The following is a 16,977-nucleotide window of genomic DNA, read 5'->3' as shown; positions in this document are numbered from 1 at the left end:
TGTGTGGTCTGCCCATTTGTCATAGACGTGGAAAAAAGAAGTGGGAGAAAGAAAAAAAAGAGGCAAAGATGACATGACCCATATGGAAAAGAAGAAGAGGCTGCCGAAAGAGAGATGGAAGCTTTCAATGAGTGGCACTTCTTTTTTTTATGGACAGAAAACAGCTGCCTGGTCAATGTTGAGACCGGACATCTGGATGGAAGAATGGTGTGAGCGGGACCAAATCACACAGTCAAACAAAGATGGATGTCCACACAGTGATGTTAACACAACACCCCACCCCCACCCCAACAATTTTCTCTCTCTGTGTTCCTAACTCATACAACACACACGCATATATATTTTTACATGTACCCACTGAGGAAATATCTTAATGCAAACAGACAATGCTCCTCTGCATGCAACTCTACTCTACTTTATCAATTCTCCTTTGTGTAAACACACATACACACACACACACACACACACACACACACACACACACACACACACACACACACACACACACCAACACACCAACACACACACATACACACACACATACACACACATACACACACACACACACACACACACACACACACCTTCTTGTTCTGTAACTGATTGGGACATACTGAGGCCTTATTGGCTGGCAGTGACACAAAAGAGCCCATCTTATCTGGGCTCTGCGATTTAATGGAGCTCTTAAGCGCGCAGCAGCAGTGACTGGGCTCAGCGCATTACACAAATAACCTCGCCAAGTGACAGAATTATTGGTCGAGTGGTGGCAGAGCAGACGAGATGTGTCCTCAATGTCCACGGAGGGAAGACGGGACAGGGAAAGACACAACACTCTAATCAATGTGTTCTGTTGACTTTTGATAATAGGGGAACTTTCACACAGACCTACAGGGCCACCATACAGTCTCTCGCCCTTCCCCCAGACTCATTGGAGACAGTCTGCTGGACTGAGGGAGCGAGAGGACCTCACCGTGTTTTCCATTAACTCTGCCTTGATTAGTTTGGCTCCCAGCTTATTCATCTCCTCGTCAGTCAGAAAAGGGACCTCTTCTTCCTCCTCCTCTTCTTCTTCTTCTTCACTCTGGGAACTGCAAACACACACATAAAAAAAAAAAGTCCCATCAGTGGTTCCAACTAGGACAGTTCTCACAACACAACAACCTGGGTCAGGGAGTCTCACAAGTGACTGATTGAGGAGGACAGAAATAAAACTCGGAACGAATGACTCTGGATCTCTGGGGTTGCATGGGAACAGAGGGAGATGGAGGGGGAGCGAGGAGGAGCAAAACAGAAAGAAAAATTACTAAAATGCTGGAGGTTAATGCATCAGCCCAAATATGTATCTAGCAAAAAAGAAGTCTTGGGCACGGAGGCCTTGCAGGGACATAGCTCACACCCATTAAGCACACGGGGTCAAACATGGGGCCCTAAATTTAGCCAGATGGGACACAGAATACTGAAGAGATAGACCAACGAGAGAGAGGTTAAGAAAGAGAGAGGGAGAGAAATCAAGAAGGTGGTGTGAAAGAGAGAGGGTGAGAGGGTGCAGAGGAAGTGCGGATGAAAGACAGAGAGCGAAAGAGAGACAGACGCCCATCAATCATGACCCGTCGCCTGCGGCAACGGCAGCTACCACCCTCTGCATAACAAGGACGTCTTGCATGGTGCCACTCTCTCTCGCTTTCTTTCAAATGACTTTGAGGGGGTGCAGACATGACTGTTGAGAGGAGCGGAAAATCATTTCCGGGATGACGTTCAACAGATTTTTATCTCATGTAGGGCAATTCAGGTTTAATTAAATGTTTAATAGGTTTTAGTTTTTCTTCTTCTTTTATCAGGGCCTGGTTTGGCAAAATGACTGCATGAAGGACTGTAGCACTGGAAGACCCCATTTGATGGCAGATGTAGGATTCACAGGGTGCGAAACATTCCTTCATCAGCTCCGCGCAACAGGGTCCATGGCCAGACTTTGGAATGTAGCTCTTCCGCCAGCAGGAAAAGGATGAACATTTCGATTTTTTGTTAGGGGGGAAAAAAGAGGTTAGACTGAAGATGAACGAGGCAGGGGAGTCTCGACTCGGCGCGGCCTGGAACCTTTGGGTGAGGTCATGGATAAAGTTCTGTGCCCACAGTGGCTCCGAATGAGGACAAGGACAAAGAGTAGACCGAGATAATCTCACTTATCTGGAACTTAAGTCCCTGAGAGACACAAAGAGCGAGGCACAGGAACAAACATTATGTTCACCTCAAGTTTGAGCAGCTGGGGTATTTGTTTAATCGACTTCGGGGTCACTTTCGTGTCTCTACGAATACCTTTCCTGCGTTTACGACTCCGATGAAGGGAAGCACATGCCTTTCGTGCCCGTCAGCCCACCTCAGGTCTTTGCCCGGGGAACCAATGGTATGTATTGCGTAAAAACCTTTAGCATCCTGACCCCTATAAATCTGCCTGAAATTATTTTCCTGCCCCGAGTTAACATGTCGTGCTTCTACGAGGTCATGCTTCGAGTGCTCTGTGTGTGGTGTGTGTGTGTGTGTGTGTGTGTGTGTGTGTGTGTGTGTGTATTTTGTGTTATTTTTTATTTTTTTGCCCTCTCCTCAGCAGATGGGCCACCATTTTGGCACAGCCACCTGCACAAACCCCAGGGACGTCACGGCAACACCGACTCTCTGCAGATTCATTGCCTCTCTCTCCATGCCGTCGAGCATGAAGAACAAAATCAAGACTCTCCTCCCGAAAAAATTATGCAGCTGCCTGCCATTTTCTGCACAAAATCTGCATCTAAATGAGACGCCAAGGCAGCACAAAAGCCAAGGGACTGGTCTTATGCCGCGAGGGGTATAATCTGAGTGAATGCACGCACAATGCACAACCCCTCATTTACCTGTCACTCTCGCCTTAGGTTACTTTGCAGATTCATCACGAGATGTTTAAACTTCAGAGATTATGACATGTAGTAGGAGGGGATTATGTCAGGAATGACTGATACACATTTCAAAATTAAACATACGACAGGGAAAGTTGTCACAAACTGATGAACAAGAGGGGATATCAGTATAGAATTACATGCATTAACATGAATCTATATGAGCAAAAATAGTAAATAATAAACACAAATAATCACAACTGACCTTGTTGGGCTCTCCGTGGCTTTCTTGCTGTCGTGACCTTTCTCTACCAGTGCACTAGTGTTCTGAGCCATAGGTTCACTCTGTGGCCTCCTCTCTGCTGTGATGTCCTTCTCCACTTCCTGTTTCCCCTTTGAGTTGGGTTGACTGCTGCCCTTCCTCCAGGCTGTAGTGCTGGCTGGCTCATCATCATCATCACTGGGCTTGATGAAGCCAGATGGAGCCTTAGAGGCGGAGGCCCTCGTGCCCCAGCTGGACCTACCCGCCCCGTCCTCATCCGTGTCTGAGGGCTTCTGGAACCGTCCCTTCAGAGAGCTCTGGGAGGCAGGGCCCTGGTCGCGAGCCAGCCGAGCCCGGGAGACATCAGGAGAGGCTCTTGCTGGGTCGTCCCTGTGTCTTCGTTCTCGGTCAGCGCTCCTACCAGCCTGTTCATCTCGGTCCCTCCTGTCTCCGTCCCTCCTGTTGTCATCTCTGTTTCTATCCCCATCTCTGTCCCTCCTGTTGTCGTCTCTGTCCCCCCTGTTGTCATCTCTGTCCCTGCTGTTGTCGTCTCTGTCCCTCCTGTTGTCATCTCTGTCCCTGCTGTTGTCGTCTCTGTCCCTCCTGTTGTCATCTCTGTCCCTGCTGTTGTCGTCTCTGTCCCTCCTGTTGTCATCTCTGTCCCTGCTGTTGTCGTCTCTGTCCCTCCTGTTGTCATCTCTGTCCCTGCTGTTGTCGTCTCTGTCCCTCCTGTTGTCGTCTCTGTCTCTATCCCCGTCTCTGTCCCTGCTGTTGTCATTTCTGGCCCTCCTGTTGTCATCTCTGTCTCTATCCCTCCTGTTGTCGTCTCTGTCTCCATCTCTGTCCCTCCTGTTGTCATCTCTGTCTCTATCCCAGTCTCTGTCCCTGCGCCAGTCTCTCTGGTAGTTCCTGTTCCCTCCCCGTCCTCTGTCGGCACGGCCAAAGTCATTCTCTCTGTCCCGTCTCCCTTCTCCATCCCTGTCCCCCTCTCTGCTCATCTCCCGATCTCCATCCCGGTCATGGTCTCGTCCTCGGTCGTCATCTCTGTCCCTCTCCCGGTTGCGGTCCTTGTCCCAGTCTGTAGGGGGTGGCCTTCTCTCCCAATTGTTTGCCGGTCGATGGTTGCCTCCCCTCCACCTATTCCCGCCAAACCCCCTCGGTCCTCCACCTCCTGCTCTCCCTGGATGAGCCAACTCCTCTGCCTCCCGTAGTTTCATCTGGAACTCCTGCATGGACTGTCAAGTGAGAAAGTAAATACAGTTTAAACAATATTAAAATAACACAATGCAACAATTATACTTCAGGATTAGGGTTAGGATAAGCAGTTTAATCTTAAAATAACAGCTTGAAAAAAATGGGGGCGCTACAATGACTTTTAATATGGAGAATCGCCTCTGTGCCATTGCCATACCAGGGTCCATAGGCATGTAACTTCGTTCTGTAGTTTTGCCTGTGGCCACCCGACTTTCTACTGTCTGCCGGACTAGTAAGTAGCTTATTTGCCGTCTTGCTTTGTCTTGTGTTGCACTTGCTTGATGTTTGACTGTGTAAGGACAGTTGTTGAGTAACTAGTTTGTTATAATGTCAAAGTCAGCACATTTCAAGAGATTTCGTTAGTTTTAGCTGCTAGAATATCACTAGCGAATAGCTATTGATCCGTTCTGCAGCTTTAAAAATAAATAAATATATATAGAAGAGAACAGAAGCAGATGCCCATCAGATAACAACGCTACAATGGTGGATTTCTTTGGAGTCATATGTCTTCCCCTATAGCCCAAGGAAAACATGCTTCTGGATCAGTGTCGAAATGAAACGGCTATTTATTCTGGACCAACAGACGGAAAGCAGAGTTTAGCTTCATAACTGGGCACAAACAAGGGGATTTCAGGCACCGAAACCAATTGTGACCCAATATGCCTTCGGCAAACAAGGTTACAGAAAAATGACTGAAGTTAGGTGGTTCTCCCACAATGCTTTGCGGTGAAATTCTGAGAGGCTTTCCGTGATGTCTGTCACAGAAGTGCAGGCTTGGCACTTCTACTGGGAGAATTAAGAAGGCAGATAGGGGGGGTTCAGGACGCTGTTCGTTTCAAGCTGTTTTCTGTTGTCTGTGTGTTGTCGGTTTATGTGGGTGCTGTGTGCTAAACTACCAGAGGAAAGGTGGGGGTTGGAGGGGGGGAATGAGTTTGTGACACAAACAAGAAAAAGAAGAAATACTTGACAAAACTTTTTAGGACCACCCTACCTTGTGAGTGTGTGTGTGCGCGAGTGTGTGAGTGTGTCTGTGCACTCACCCCGTATCTCTCTGCCACCACTTCCTCCAGACTTCGTTGCTCTCTCTCAGCCTGCTCCGTCATTCGCTGATAAGACTTCCTAAGCCAGCTCAGGCCACCATCATTAACCAATGCTGAAGCAGAAAAAAAACAGAGAGAGAGAGAGAGAGAAAATAATGAAGAAAGAAAAGAGAGAGGAAATGGAAGAAAAAGAAAGAAAGAATGTTACTTTTTAAAACTGAACCCAAAGGCGAAGCACAGAAATGAATGGAGGACCAGACACAAAGATTCAGGGTGTTTTTCTGATGGAACACTCCGACACAGAACATTTCATCCCTCTAGATCCTGATCTTCACAAACTCTGTGCCCTCTTAGACTTCTGGCTTGGATCCCACAGACACACTCTAAATGGCCTGGCACTAGAGTATGAACTCTCACTCACTCACGCACGCACGCACGCACGCACACACACACACACACACAGACACACACACACACCCACACAACACACACACACACGCACACACACACACACACACACACACACACACACGCAGATACACAGACACACGCAGACACACGCACGCACGCACGCACGCACACAGATCAGCCCATTGGGTGAGCAAACTAATAGTGAGTAGTGCAGATGACCCTGACATACGTTGTGAGGATAAGCACAACCTGGCCTTTAATAGAAACTCTCAGAATGGCAAAGCAATGACAAATATCATAAGCCCTGACGATGATGATGATAATGATGATGGATGATTATGATGATGATGGATGACACAGATTGCGAAAAATAAACGTATGCCTAGCTTGTTCCCAAATACTCATCATATCCCTTTTTCTTTTAAACTCCCTCAGTCTGTCTGTCTCTCTCACACACACACACACACACACACCTGCCAGGCTGCTGCACTCCTATCCTGAAGGCCCTGAGAGAGAGAGGGAGGGAAAGAAGCACAGCTGCCGGGTCGCCCCTGTGAGCTGTTAGCCCGTCACAGTTCAGCACACATCACTGCAGCCCCAACCCCAGCGTCCACCAGGAGCTCTACAGCCCCTCAGGTGAGAACCTTCATTCTCTCTCCCCCACTCTCTTTTTATCTCTCTTTTTATCCCTCTTCTCGCTCTTTCCATCTCTATCACACCCTCCCTTGCTCGTCTGTGTAGTGTGTTAACTCAGACTCGCTCATTCATCATGATGAGGGGAGTATAGATCATCTGCACTCAGTGGGTCCCACAGCTGCAGAGCAATCGGTAGTGCGTGTGTGTGTGGCTGTGTGTGGGTGTGTGTTTGGGTGTGTGTGTGTGTGTGTGTGTGTGTGTGTGTGTGTGTGTGTGTGCTGATGCACATGTTCAGTGTGCTGATGCTGGAGCCAAACTTGTTTACCTTGTGCTGCGTTAACTCAGGGCTTACTCTTGAGGCGGTGACGGTGAACACACACACACACACACACACACACACACACACACACACACACACACGGCTGATAAGTGAGCAAATCCAGCAGCTGCGGTGTCAGCTTAACGCCAATTCTGCTTCTCTTTCTACCTCGCTTCAGTCGCTCCCCCTTTCGTTCCACTTCACCGTCCCACTTTCCACACATCTTTTCAAACATCCTCAGGCCCCCACCTCAACATTTTATACATTTGCTTTTTTTTTGTTTGTTTGTTACTGAATTCCACTGTTTATTCAACTTTTTCTCTTCCCTTTCTCATCACTCCATTCTCAAAATTCCAGTCCCTCCTTCCTTAGGCGACTCTCTCTCTCCCTCCCTTTCTCTCTCTTACTAGTGCACATTATTGTCGTTCCCCCCCCCTCCTTCTTTTTCTTTCCGTTTCCCTCGATCTGTCTCTTCTAATGGGTGCTTTATGGGGTGCTAGCTGCACTCGCCATCCGCGGCGGAACATGACAGGGTTGCCGGCGATACTATTTCCTACACTGCTGCTGGGGAGCCGAGACAGACGCCTCATTATGTTTCAGAGATACTGCTGGAGGTTAATGGGGGGGGGGGGGGCGGGGAGGGGGGGCTCCCGACTCAGACGGGGCAAATGTACTGTGGTGGGGGCCAGAGGGCCAGTGTTAGTGCTACACTGAGCAGCCAGTGAGCCATCATGGGTGCTGAGAGACACTTTAAACGATGGGGGGAGGGCATGTCGGGGAGATTTCAGACTATGCTCAGTGTGGGAGGTAGGGAGCGGGATGGGACGGGAGAGCATGGGTAAATATGGCTAATTGTGAAAATACCTTTTTTAGGTGCAGTTCGAGCACCCTCCTCTGGGGGCAGGCCACTTCCCCCGTCCTTCCAGAAGGGGTTGAGTTCCAGTTTGGAAAGGCCAGCCTACAGGTGGAAAGAGCCTTGTCAGTACTGAGAGGAAAAAGACTCTTATTTATTTAGAAATGCACGTACCATGATCCACAAATATTTAATGATTTACAAATTAGTTTTTTCTACCAACAAACACAGAACTCCTTACTTGTGACTTGTAAGTTCTCATTTGAATAAATGGCATATTCTATTTATGTATTTATAATATAGTATGCGTCAACACGGAGGCAATTATACACAAGACGAGGAGCGCTTTATCAGATCAAACACATCGCAGGCTCCTTCTCTTGTGTGTGTGTTTGTGCGTGTGTGTGTGCATACTTGACATTGTCAGTCATTGCTGCAATGCCTAGACAACCCTTATCAGTGACTTCGATCGAGGCCCCACTGCTTGTTTGAGAGAGTGATTTCTGAGGAGGCCCTGAGCAGTAATTACTGCGTGCCTTCTCTATTACAGCTGTCAGTGGGATGTTTCCCGTCCTCTGAACCCAAAGCCAGTTCCCCCATCTCAACAGGCAAGAACACCTTCTCTCTTTCTCTCTCACACACACACACACACACACACACACACACACACACACACCCCCCCCCACACACACACACACACACACACACACACACACACACACACACGTTCCAGGACGGGCCTCCTCGCACGTAGCTGTGAATTAATTTGCAGAGAATCACATAGCGGTCAGACTATTACTGTGCCCCCACAGACTACTTTGTTATGTCCTTTTATCCCGCTACGCTGATAGCAGTTTCCCTGGTAACCGAGTTGGCTGAGGTAAGGTAAACCACTTTCATGGGATTTAAGTGCATCAGTAACGCACACACACACACACACACATTTACACACACACACACACACTCACACATTTACACACATACACACATACACACACACACACACACACACACATTTACACACACACACACACACTCACTCACACATTTACACACACACACACACACACACACACACACATATTGCAAGAGGGCACCAAGCAGATTGCTACTGAGTGGGCGTTGTGAATCAGAGACTATCAAAAAACCAAGAGACTGTGGTGACCAAAATCTACTGAATTTTCCCGGAGTGAAATAGAAATGCTAATTTATCATACTGCCAATTCAATTTTATTATTTAAAGATTATGGATCTGGTTCACATCACTTTCTCAAGCTTGCTATAAATCACTACTTATCATAGATATAGATAGAATTATGAATAACTGCATATTTTTTAGATGGCAGTCTCTTATTCTAGTTAGCGTTAGCATCATTGATGTAATGGTCGTGTTTGCGGCTGTGTCCTCACCTCCTCAATGACGCGCTCCTTCTCCTGCTCTGCGGCCTTCAGCCGCTCTTTTTCCGCACGACGTTCGGCCGTCGACTCCGTCTTCATGTTTGTCAGGAAGTCAAAAGTCATCCACTCGTCTCTCTGGACAGGGTGAGATAAACATTCAGAACTCAGTACGGATCATCCAAAGTCACTGGCATTTACAAATCAGGTCTGTCACAAAGAGCATACTTCCAAAAATGTTCTGCTTCTTTTGTCCTTGTGAAGATGTTCACACAACCCTTGGAATCCTCAATCTTCTTTGTTGGATTTATTTTCACTCGACTTAATATTTAGAACTACCAAACAATATATGGAGTGCACAAACTAGGAAACAATGGGTAGCAGCACCCAGGAGACAATGTTTTTTTTTTCTTTTTTTTTTTTTTAATGTGGACAAGCAATTTTCATGTATTCTTATTTCTCACCACTTCTAACCTTTGAAGTGAGTGTGCAAAAATAGCCTTAGCCTGCTTTCATTGTACAGTTTACAAGACACTTTTTGTGTATGTAATTATTCCTCCATGACCTGAGTGCCGTTCATGTTCAGTGGTACCACAGAGACATCATGCTGCCTGGCCACATAACAGCTACCCTCAGCAAACAGGGGCAGCATCTGTGTTTGTGTCCGTGTCAGACCCAAAGAGCATGTCTTAATGCAACATGAATTCCAATCTCACCGGCCCCGGTACCGAATGTAAATAAACCACACAGGGTTTTCTGGGAAAGCAAGCCATGTTGTTGAGGACTAATGAGTCACATTCAAGGGCACACACACACACACACACACACACACACACACACACACACACACACACGTAGAGCATTCACATTCACGAGCACATGGGCATCAACAAAGAGAGGGGTGGGTCTGTGTGTATAGAAGACCCTCTGCAGGGGCAGGAATGAGACCACACACACACGCGCACGCACACGCACGCACGCACACGCACACACACACACACACACACACACACACGTAGAGCAAGACTTTAACAGACAGCACTGGAGATTCCCTGATGCTGAAGAGGCTTTCATCTCTTCCATGCTGTCTGTAACTCAAAGCTACGCAGTCAGACACAACTAACTAACGAACCAATAAAAACACCAGAAACACCTCCACTGAATTAGGGGTGGGTATCGCCAACCACCTCGCGATACGATACGCATCCCGATACAGGGGTCGCGATACGATATGTATCGCGATACATGCGATACGTACGTATACGATACGTATCCCGATATTTTAGGCTTATAACAAAAAAAAATTGCCTGTAACTCCTTGACAGTACATCATAACATATTTGTCACCTAATGTGGATTCTACAGAAACTCTGCTTTCAAATTATACCATCAACTGGATGATGGGCAAAGTATGCAGGCAGGCACATGAACCAAGTAGACGCTGTACAAAGAAACAGACAAAAAAAAAAAAAAAAAAAAAAAAAAATTTTTTTTTTTTTTTGTTGCACGTGAACTATCGATACTGACACCTCCGTATCGATACACGCATCGTAAAGAGGCCCGCGACGATGTATCCCCGTATCGATATTTTGAACACACCCCTACACTGAATGGACATATCCTCTGGAGAATAGGCCACATAGATCCAGGACTGCGTTCCAAACTTTGTCCCACTTCCACAGGCCCACAAACACACACCTTTCAGGACATTAGCAAAGACAGGTTATCAAATCCAACAGTGTGCTCCAAATTTCTCCCCATCTCAATTACACACACACACACACACACACACACACACACACACACACACACACCACACACACACACACACACACACAAAATTTACTTTCACAGCATCAGCCAAATCATGTGATCATCAACTGATTGGAGAGCACTCAGTTGTGAAAAAATAATCACGCTGAACAATTTTTTCCAATTATTTCACAAACTGGAATTCAAGGGAACAACTGGGTTGTGCATTTTATTGTCAAAACAAATTCCCGAAAGCCGCCTCAAATATAACCAGCTGCATCTCTGCACTCCAAGTGGCGAGGCCAAAGTTCAGATTGACATGTGAGTCTATAGTGTGGGGATTACTGGGCTCTGTTTTTGACCCATGCATATGTGTCTGACCTGGAGAGATGGACTGGCTAAGCAAGCCAAGACACTGATCCCCTATCAGTGGACTGGGCCGCCAACTCACCACGAGCCATAAGGGTGTGGCAGGCCATCGACTGACTCGAGGAAACATACGATTAAGCACTCCAACCACACCCACTCCAGCACCACACGTGTATATACACACACACACACACACACACACACACACACACACACACACACACACACACACACACACACACACACACACACACACACACACACACACACTTCACCATTTTGTAATAATTACCCTCTACAATATTACCTACATAAAACATACTTTACAAATGGATATGCGTTTAATTTGAGATCAGGCTGATAATCCTCACACTGTCACACACATATATCACACATTCCATGCATGCGTGTGGTCTATCCCTGCACCAAACCACTTCCCAGTGAGCTAGTGATCCGGCTCAGATCTCCATCAGGCCTGACTCTGGCTGCCTACCATTAATCACAGGCTAAAGTACCCCAGTGGAGTTTCTGAATGAAATACTGATTGGGCTCCTCTGCTTTGCCAGAGGTGTCCATGCAGAGGCATTCATCAGTCTCTTCTGTGTGAGTCATCGTGTAGCAGGGTCCAAAAAGTAGCCAGCTAGTCTGGGAGTGGGCTGCAGGTCTGTGCCCTCACCTGGTCGTTGGCAGCTGGGTTGCCGGGGGCGCTGGCGGTGGGCTTGCCATCGCTGGAGCTCTTCTTCCAGGCTTTCTCCGGGCCCGTCGGCTGAGCTTCCACCCACTCCCCCTCAGAAGCCTGAGAAACAGAAGAGGAAGCCGATTAGAGACAGAGGGAGGGAGAGAGAGAGTAAGAGATTGAAGGAATGAAGAAAAGAAGGAAAGAAGGAAGAGAGAGAGAGTCCTGGAGAGGGTGAGACACACTGTGAGTGTGTGTGTGTCTGCAGTGCCTGAAGGAGCTTGCAGAGTGGAGTGAGTGTAATTGCAGGCCACACAAGAGTCAGTCTGTATGAAGCTGCTATTACACACATATCACACCACTGATGATGCCGACATCAAACATCGACTTCCCCCTGATCCTGCAACTAGTGCACCCAAAACCACCAATTACCACTGATAGCGCTGTTAGCAAACACTTACTACATGCAAGTCAGGCTGCTGCCGCTGCTGGAACACAGTGGAGGGCCGCACTCCCATGGAGTCTTGGTTGGAAACAGTTTTCGAACCGCCTCTTTTGTGGTGAAAAGGTTCACCTTCTGTTAAACAATGTGTAGGGGAGAGGGCGGCTGAAGGAAACTGCTTCTGTCACCTGTCCAGAATACACCCACCACTAGGACACATAGGCTCATGGGCTCGGACACTTTGTGGCGGGTACACAGCTCACCGACACAGATGATGGCCAGGGCCAAGGCCACACACACAGCATCTGCCTTCATGACAGACTTTTGCAGCTACTGCTGTTAGTTTAACTGTGGCTTGCTTAATCTGCCATTGAGGTCTCATCTATTACCCCCCCCCCCCACCCAGCTGTCAGGGAATCGTAGCTATTTGTCTAAAGCAAATGATGGAATAGGCTATTTGCACTGACATGCATTCCTGACATTGCTTTGACAGTCCCTCGGAGCGAAGGGACAGTATTGTGTCTGAGACACAGACAGAGGGAGAGGCAGAGGCAGAGGCAGAGGTAGAGACAGGGAGGCAGGAACAGAGCATTAGATCTGCTGCACTCCTATTTTCTGCATTATTGACTTAGAGCTCTGGCTGATGGCCTGTGGCTGCCCTGCTTCAGGCCCAGTGAGGCTGCCCATTGATCACTCAGTAGACTTGGCCGTTTAAACCCCGCACCCCCACCCACACCAGGCTACCCCACCATACCCCACCCCCCTCCCTGGGGGGCTGTTTCGGCGAGGGCGGGGTCGAGGTGTGATGCTCCCGCTGCGGTCTGATCTCGTCCAATTTCTTCCCGCCGTCTGGGGTCCTGCCAAGACCGGCTCGCCACAAACACCACCGCGGGGGAGTGTTAGTGGGGCTGCGTCTCCATGGAGACCGCGCAGGCACCATCAGTGTGGTGTGGTCAGGCTCTCATCAAGCTGGAGGAAGGGAGAGAGACTGTCTGTTTCTCTCCCTCTCCGATTCCCTCTTTCATTTCTTCACTCATTTGTTCTTTCTGTCGTTCTTTGCTCCCTCCCGCTTTCTTTTTCTCTGTCCGACCTTACATTTCACTCTTCTCTAGCTCTTTCTTTCACTCTGTTCTTCCCTTCTTTTACACTACAGTACACACTTACATTTCAGAAGCATTTTATTTAAAACTTAAAACAAATGGAACCCCCCCTGCATTTTCCTCTATTTGTCTTCCTGTCTCCATCCCTTTCATCATCCCTCCCCTCCCCACCCTCTTTCCTCATTTCCTCCTTCATTCCCAGCCCTTCAAGTCTTCTTATCTGGTCCTCTCTCGCTCCGTCCTTTCATTCTTTTACACTGCAATCAGTCAACCTTTATATTTATAAGCCTAAGGTGCAATTATGATCAAAGAAAAAGTACTCTACCAACACCATTTAATAAACCATTTAAGCAGATGGTTTCCATTGCTACTTAAAATGAAGTGCATTCTCTCTTTCCTTATCTAAATCCCTTTTCTCCTCTCCTTCCTTTTGTGCTTCCGTTCCTCCCTTCCTGTCCTCTTCTAAGGCTGGCCGTTAGAGCTCCTCTCTTTGTGCTCCTATCCTCTCACTTCACGCCCATTCAGTTCTTCTGACATGGCTCTCTCTCTGCCCAGGACTGCTATCTGGCATGTCCCATTCATATTGCATCCAGACCATAATCACCCCACCCCCCACACTCCCTCGCATCGCTTAGCAGACCTTGGCAAGTGTTTTGAGGTGATTTACAGTCAGTGTTCCCAAAATGATTTATTACTCCCCCCCGCCTGCTTCTCGACAACTAAAAAAGAAAAATCCCCTGCATGTCAAGAGATGGGTCTTGTGCTTTTTCCTGATTCTATGTGCTATATCTTTGTCTCTTTATTGAAATCCATTGCAGTTTAAGAAGAATGACGTGTGGGCCTACCTCAGAGCCGTCAGACGAGCTTCCATCCTGAGCTGTTTTTCTCTTCTCCTTCTTGGATTTCTTTTTCTCCTTCTTCTCCTTCTTGCTCTTTTTGGACTTCTTCTCTTTCTTCTGCTTGATGCTTGTATTCTCCTACAGAGAAAGACGGATCATTGTCTGTGTGTAGAGCTTAAACAAGGGGAAATAAGTTACTGAGAAGGTGCTACTGATCACAGGACAAACAACACAGAGAAAATCGCCTGCCGATCTGAAGCACTAACTGTCTTCTTCAGTGGTAATTCCTTCCAAATTCAGGGACATACTTCCCCACAAGCCTCCGTTCTCCTGGAGGTCTGAGAGCTTGGCTTCCACACTTGAAGAGATACTGAACTGCACACCGTCTGTGAGTCAACACTCTCAAGTCTCCCTCTGAGGGCTGGAGACCAGCTAGGAATACATAACTCCATTCAGAATGATGCCGCAAAACATTAGTGTCACTATGTGATGGGATTTGCCTGTTTCTCCTGCTCTCACTCACTCACTCACACTTACTCTACAAACATATCATTTATATTTATATGTAATACACACACACTTTACTCATATTTCCTACGGCTGCTGCTTGGCGTGTCTGTCTAGCACTCCTCAGCTTTTGAAGCGGATGTGCAGTGGAGCGCTGGGTAGCAGGTTGCGGGTGTCTTTCTCGAGCGGTCCTGGTGTGACAGCGCGGATGGATGGATGTATGAGCTGACACACAGAGGACAGGCTTTAGCTGGAGCCCTTTCACTGCTGAGCGGCTCGTTAGGAAAGACTGACGGCAGGCCCTCCTAAGTAAAGCTCAGCATTAGGAGGGGGAAGCTACTAAAGTGGGAAGCTCGCTCTTTTTTTCTTGTTCTCTCTCTCTCTCTCTGCTGCATCTTCTAAGGCTGAAGAAAGACACTTCCATAATCATACACAGACACAGACACAGACACAGACACAGACACAGACACAGACACAGACACAGACACAGACACAGACACAGACACACACACACACACACACACACACGGGACACACGACCCTGGCAAAACAGTCCCACACAGAGAGTTACAGCTGAGGAACTCAGCAGCAAAGAGATCAGCCTGCTCTCACGGCCGCACTGCAGGGGTCAGGATGATGTTTAGCGTTTCTGTTCCAGGAAGCTGTTCATTTTCCAGCTGGCACACGTCATGCCACGGCTCTCTGTCGTGAACTACTTTCGCACAGCCGCGTGAGGCGTTAGTCCGTGACATCCACAGCCATATATTGAGCATGTGTCTAGCTCATATCAGTTTGAAGGGGTTTTGCTGGGGTTTTACAGAGCTGAGCCAGTGGGAAAGGCTTAGGTTGTGGGTGGCACTACCACTGTTCTGATGATGCACTCTCCTTCCTCACTAACCTCGCAACGTGTCTCTCTCTTTCTTTCTTTCTTTCTTTCCTTCCATGTTCATTATTCACTCGGTTTCTCACTCACCTGGTCCAGCTGCTGCAGCCTCAGGTCGACATCGGGGAGCATCCAGGTGTCCTCGCCACGGGCCCTCTTCAGCTCCTCGCGCCTCTCCTCCTTGTCATACTTCTCTTTGGCCTGAGGGGAGATGCAGTCAGGGCTGTCAGAGCACAGACACTCATAACACACAGGGCTGGAGAGGAGCCCTGCGGCTACGCTCAAAACACTACGACGGCCACAAAGCGTAAATCAACACAAGGTTGCCCAGGTTGGGGAAAACAAAACAATAAAAAGTGGGGGGCTCAAGAGAATTTGAAATAAGCGTAATTTGCATCTTCAGTGAGCCTTAGGGACAGAGGTTTTTGTAAAGATATAGGGAGACAGGAAGAGAAAGAAAATTAGGGGAAGGGAGAAGCAAGTAGAGGAAATGACAAAAATTCTTGGGAGACTAGTGCTTCTAGGTCAAGATGTCCCAGACTCTCCCTCTCTCCATCTCAGTGAGAGACTACGGAGTGAATAATGTTCATATAATGTACATGCTGTGCCATGACTTCCAGGTACACCACTGTCTGATTTCAGCGGCCTCTCCTGACGGTTCACAGCATCCATGTCACAGCCGCAACACTGAACGTGTGCTAACACTTCTAATCATCAGCGTTCAGGATATTCATAAGGCTCCCAATGGCCTGGCACTGATGGAGTTGTGTGCACGTCTAACGGGCGATAAATGGGCACACATCAGGCCGTTTCCGCTAGGGCGGCCATCTATCACCATTACCATGGAGCAAGGCCACAAGGTTTGCTTATGAAGCTCAGAGAGCCAACACAGCTGCCCGTGAGATAACAGCCTGGAGAACATGACTGTTAGAGGGGTGAGACACACACACATTTCATTCTCTCCCAGATGAGAAGGCAGCACCTTAGCAGGCAGTATACTACACAGGTATGTATTACACTGTTAGGGATATTAACAACTATTTGGTTCGCTCAATTACTGATTCCTTAAAATCTTCCGGTGAAAGTAAGGCGAAAAATAGTGTTCACAATCTAAATCAAATCAATCACAAATCTACACGGTGCTTTGGGATATTATAACTAGTTTGTTTGTGTTGGTCTCTGCCAAAAACAAAATGAGACATCAGCAGTGGGGGGAAATCGTTTCCTGTAACACGTCCAAGCTGTTATCAGGTGACTGCAGAGTTTGTTTTGCAATCATGGAGGGAGTCATTACAATGAGTTATGATCCTAAGTATTTGCTTAGATAAGGTTTATCGTGCTTGTTCATGATGATTACCGAGGTGAAACATGG

The 16,977-nt window shown here is 47.7% G+C and overlaps 1 protein-coding gene across 1 annotated transcript in view; it reads right to left on the bottom strand.

The window, feature by feature from the left end:
* cwf19l2 (CWF19 like cell cycle control factor 2) overlaps positions 1–16,977 on the bottom strand; it is a gene marked incomplete at its 5' end in the record, with an annotated part of 34,323 nt that overhangs the window by 16,384 nt on the left and 962 nt on the right. Inside the window, 8 exons of the mRNA XM_080844259.1 lie at positions 971–1,088; positions 3,133–4,364; positions 5,424–5,536; positions 7,654–7,747; positions 9,053–9,175; positions 11,835–11,954; positions 14,222–14,353; positions 15,696–15,806. Of these exons, the coding sequence (XP_080700385.1) occupies positions 971–1,088; positions 3,133–4,364; positions 5,424–5,536; positions 7,654–7,747; positions 9,053–9,175; positions 11,835–11,954; positions 14,222–14,353; positions 15,696–15,806 (2,043 nt within the window). The remainder of the gene's footprint in view (positions 1–970; positions 1,089–3,132; positions 4,365–5,423; positions 5,537–7,653; positions 7,748–9,052; positions 9,176–11,834; positions 11,955–14,221; positions 14,354–15,695; positions 15,807–16,977) is intronic.

This window comes from Sprattus sprattus (genome assembly GCF_963457725.1).
Source record: "Sprattus sprattus genome assembly, chromosome: 9".
NCBI classification, from domain to species: Eukaryota; Metazoa; Chordata; class Actinopteri; order Clupeiformes; family Clupeidae; genus Sprattus; species Sprattus sprattus.
The sequence above is the reverse complement of the archived record's forward strand: the minus strand, read 5'-3'. Positions and strand labels throughout refer to the sequence as shown.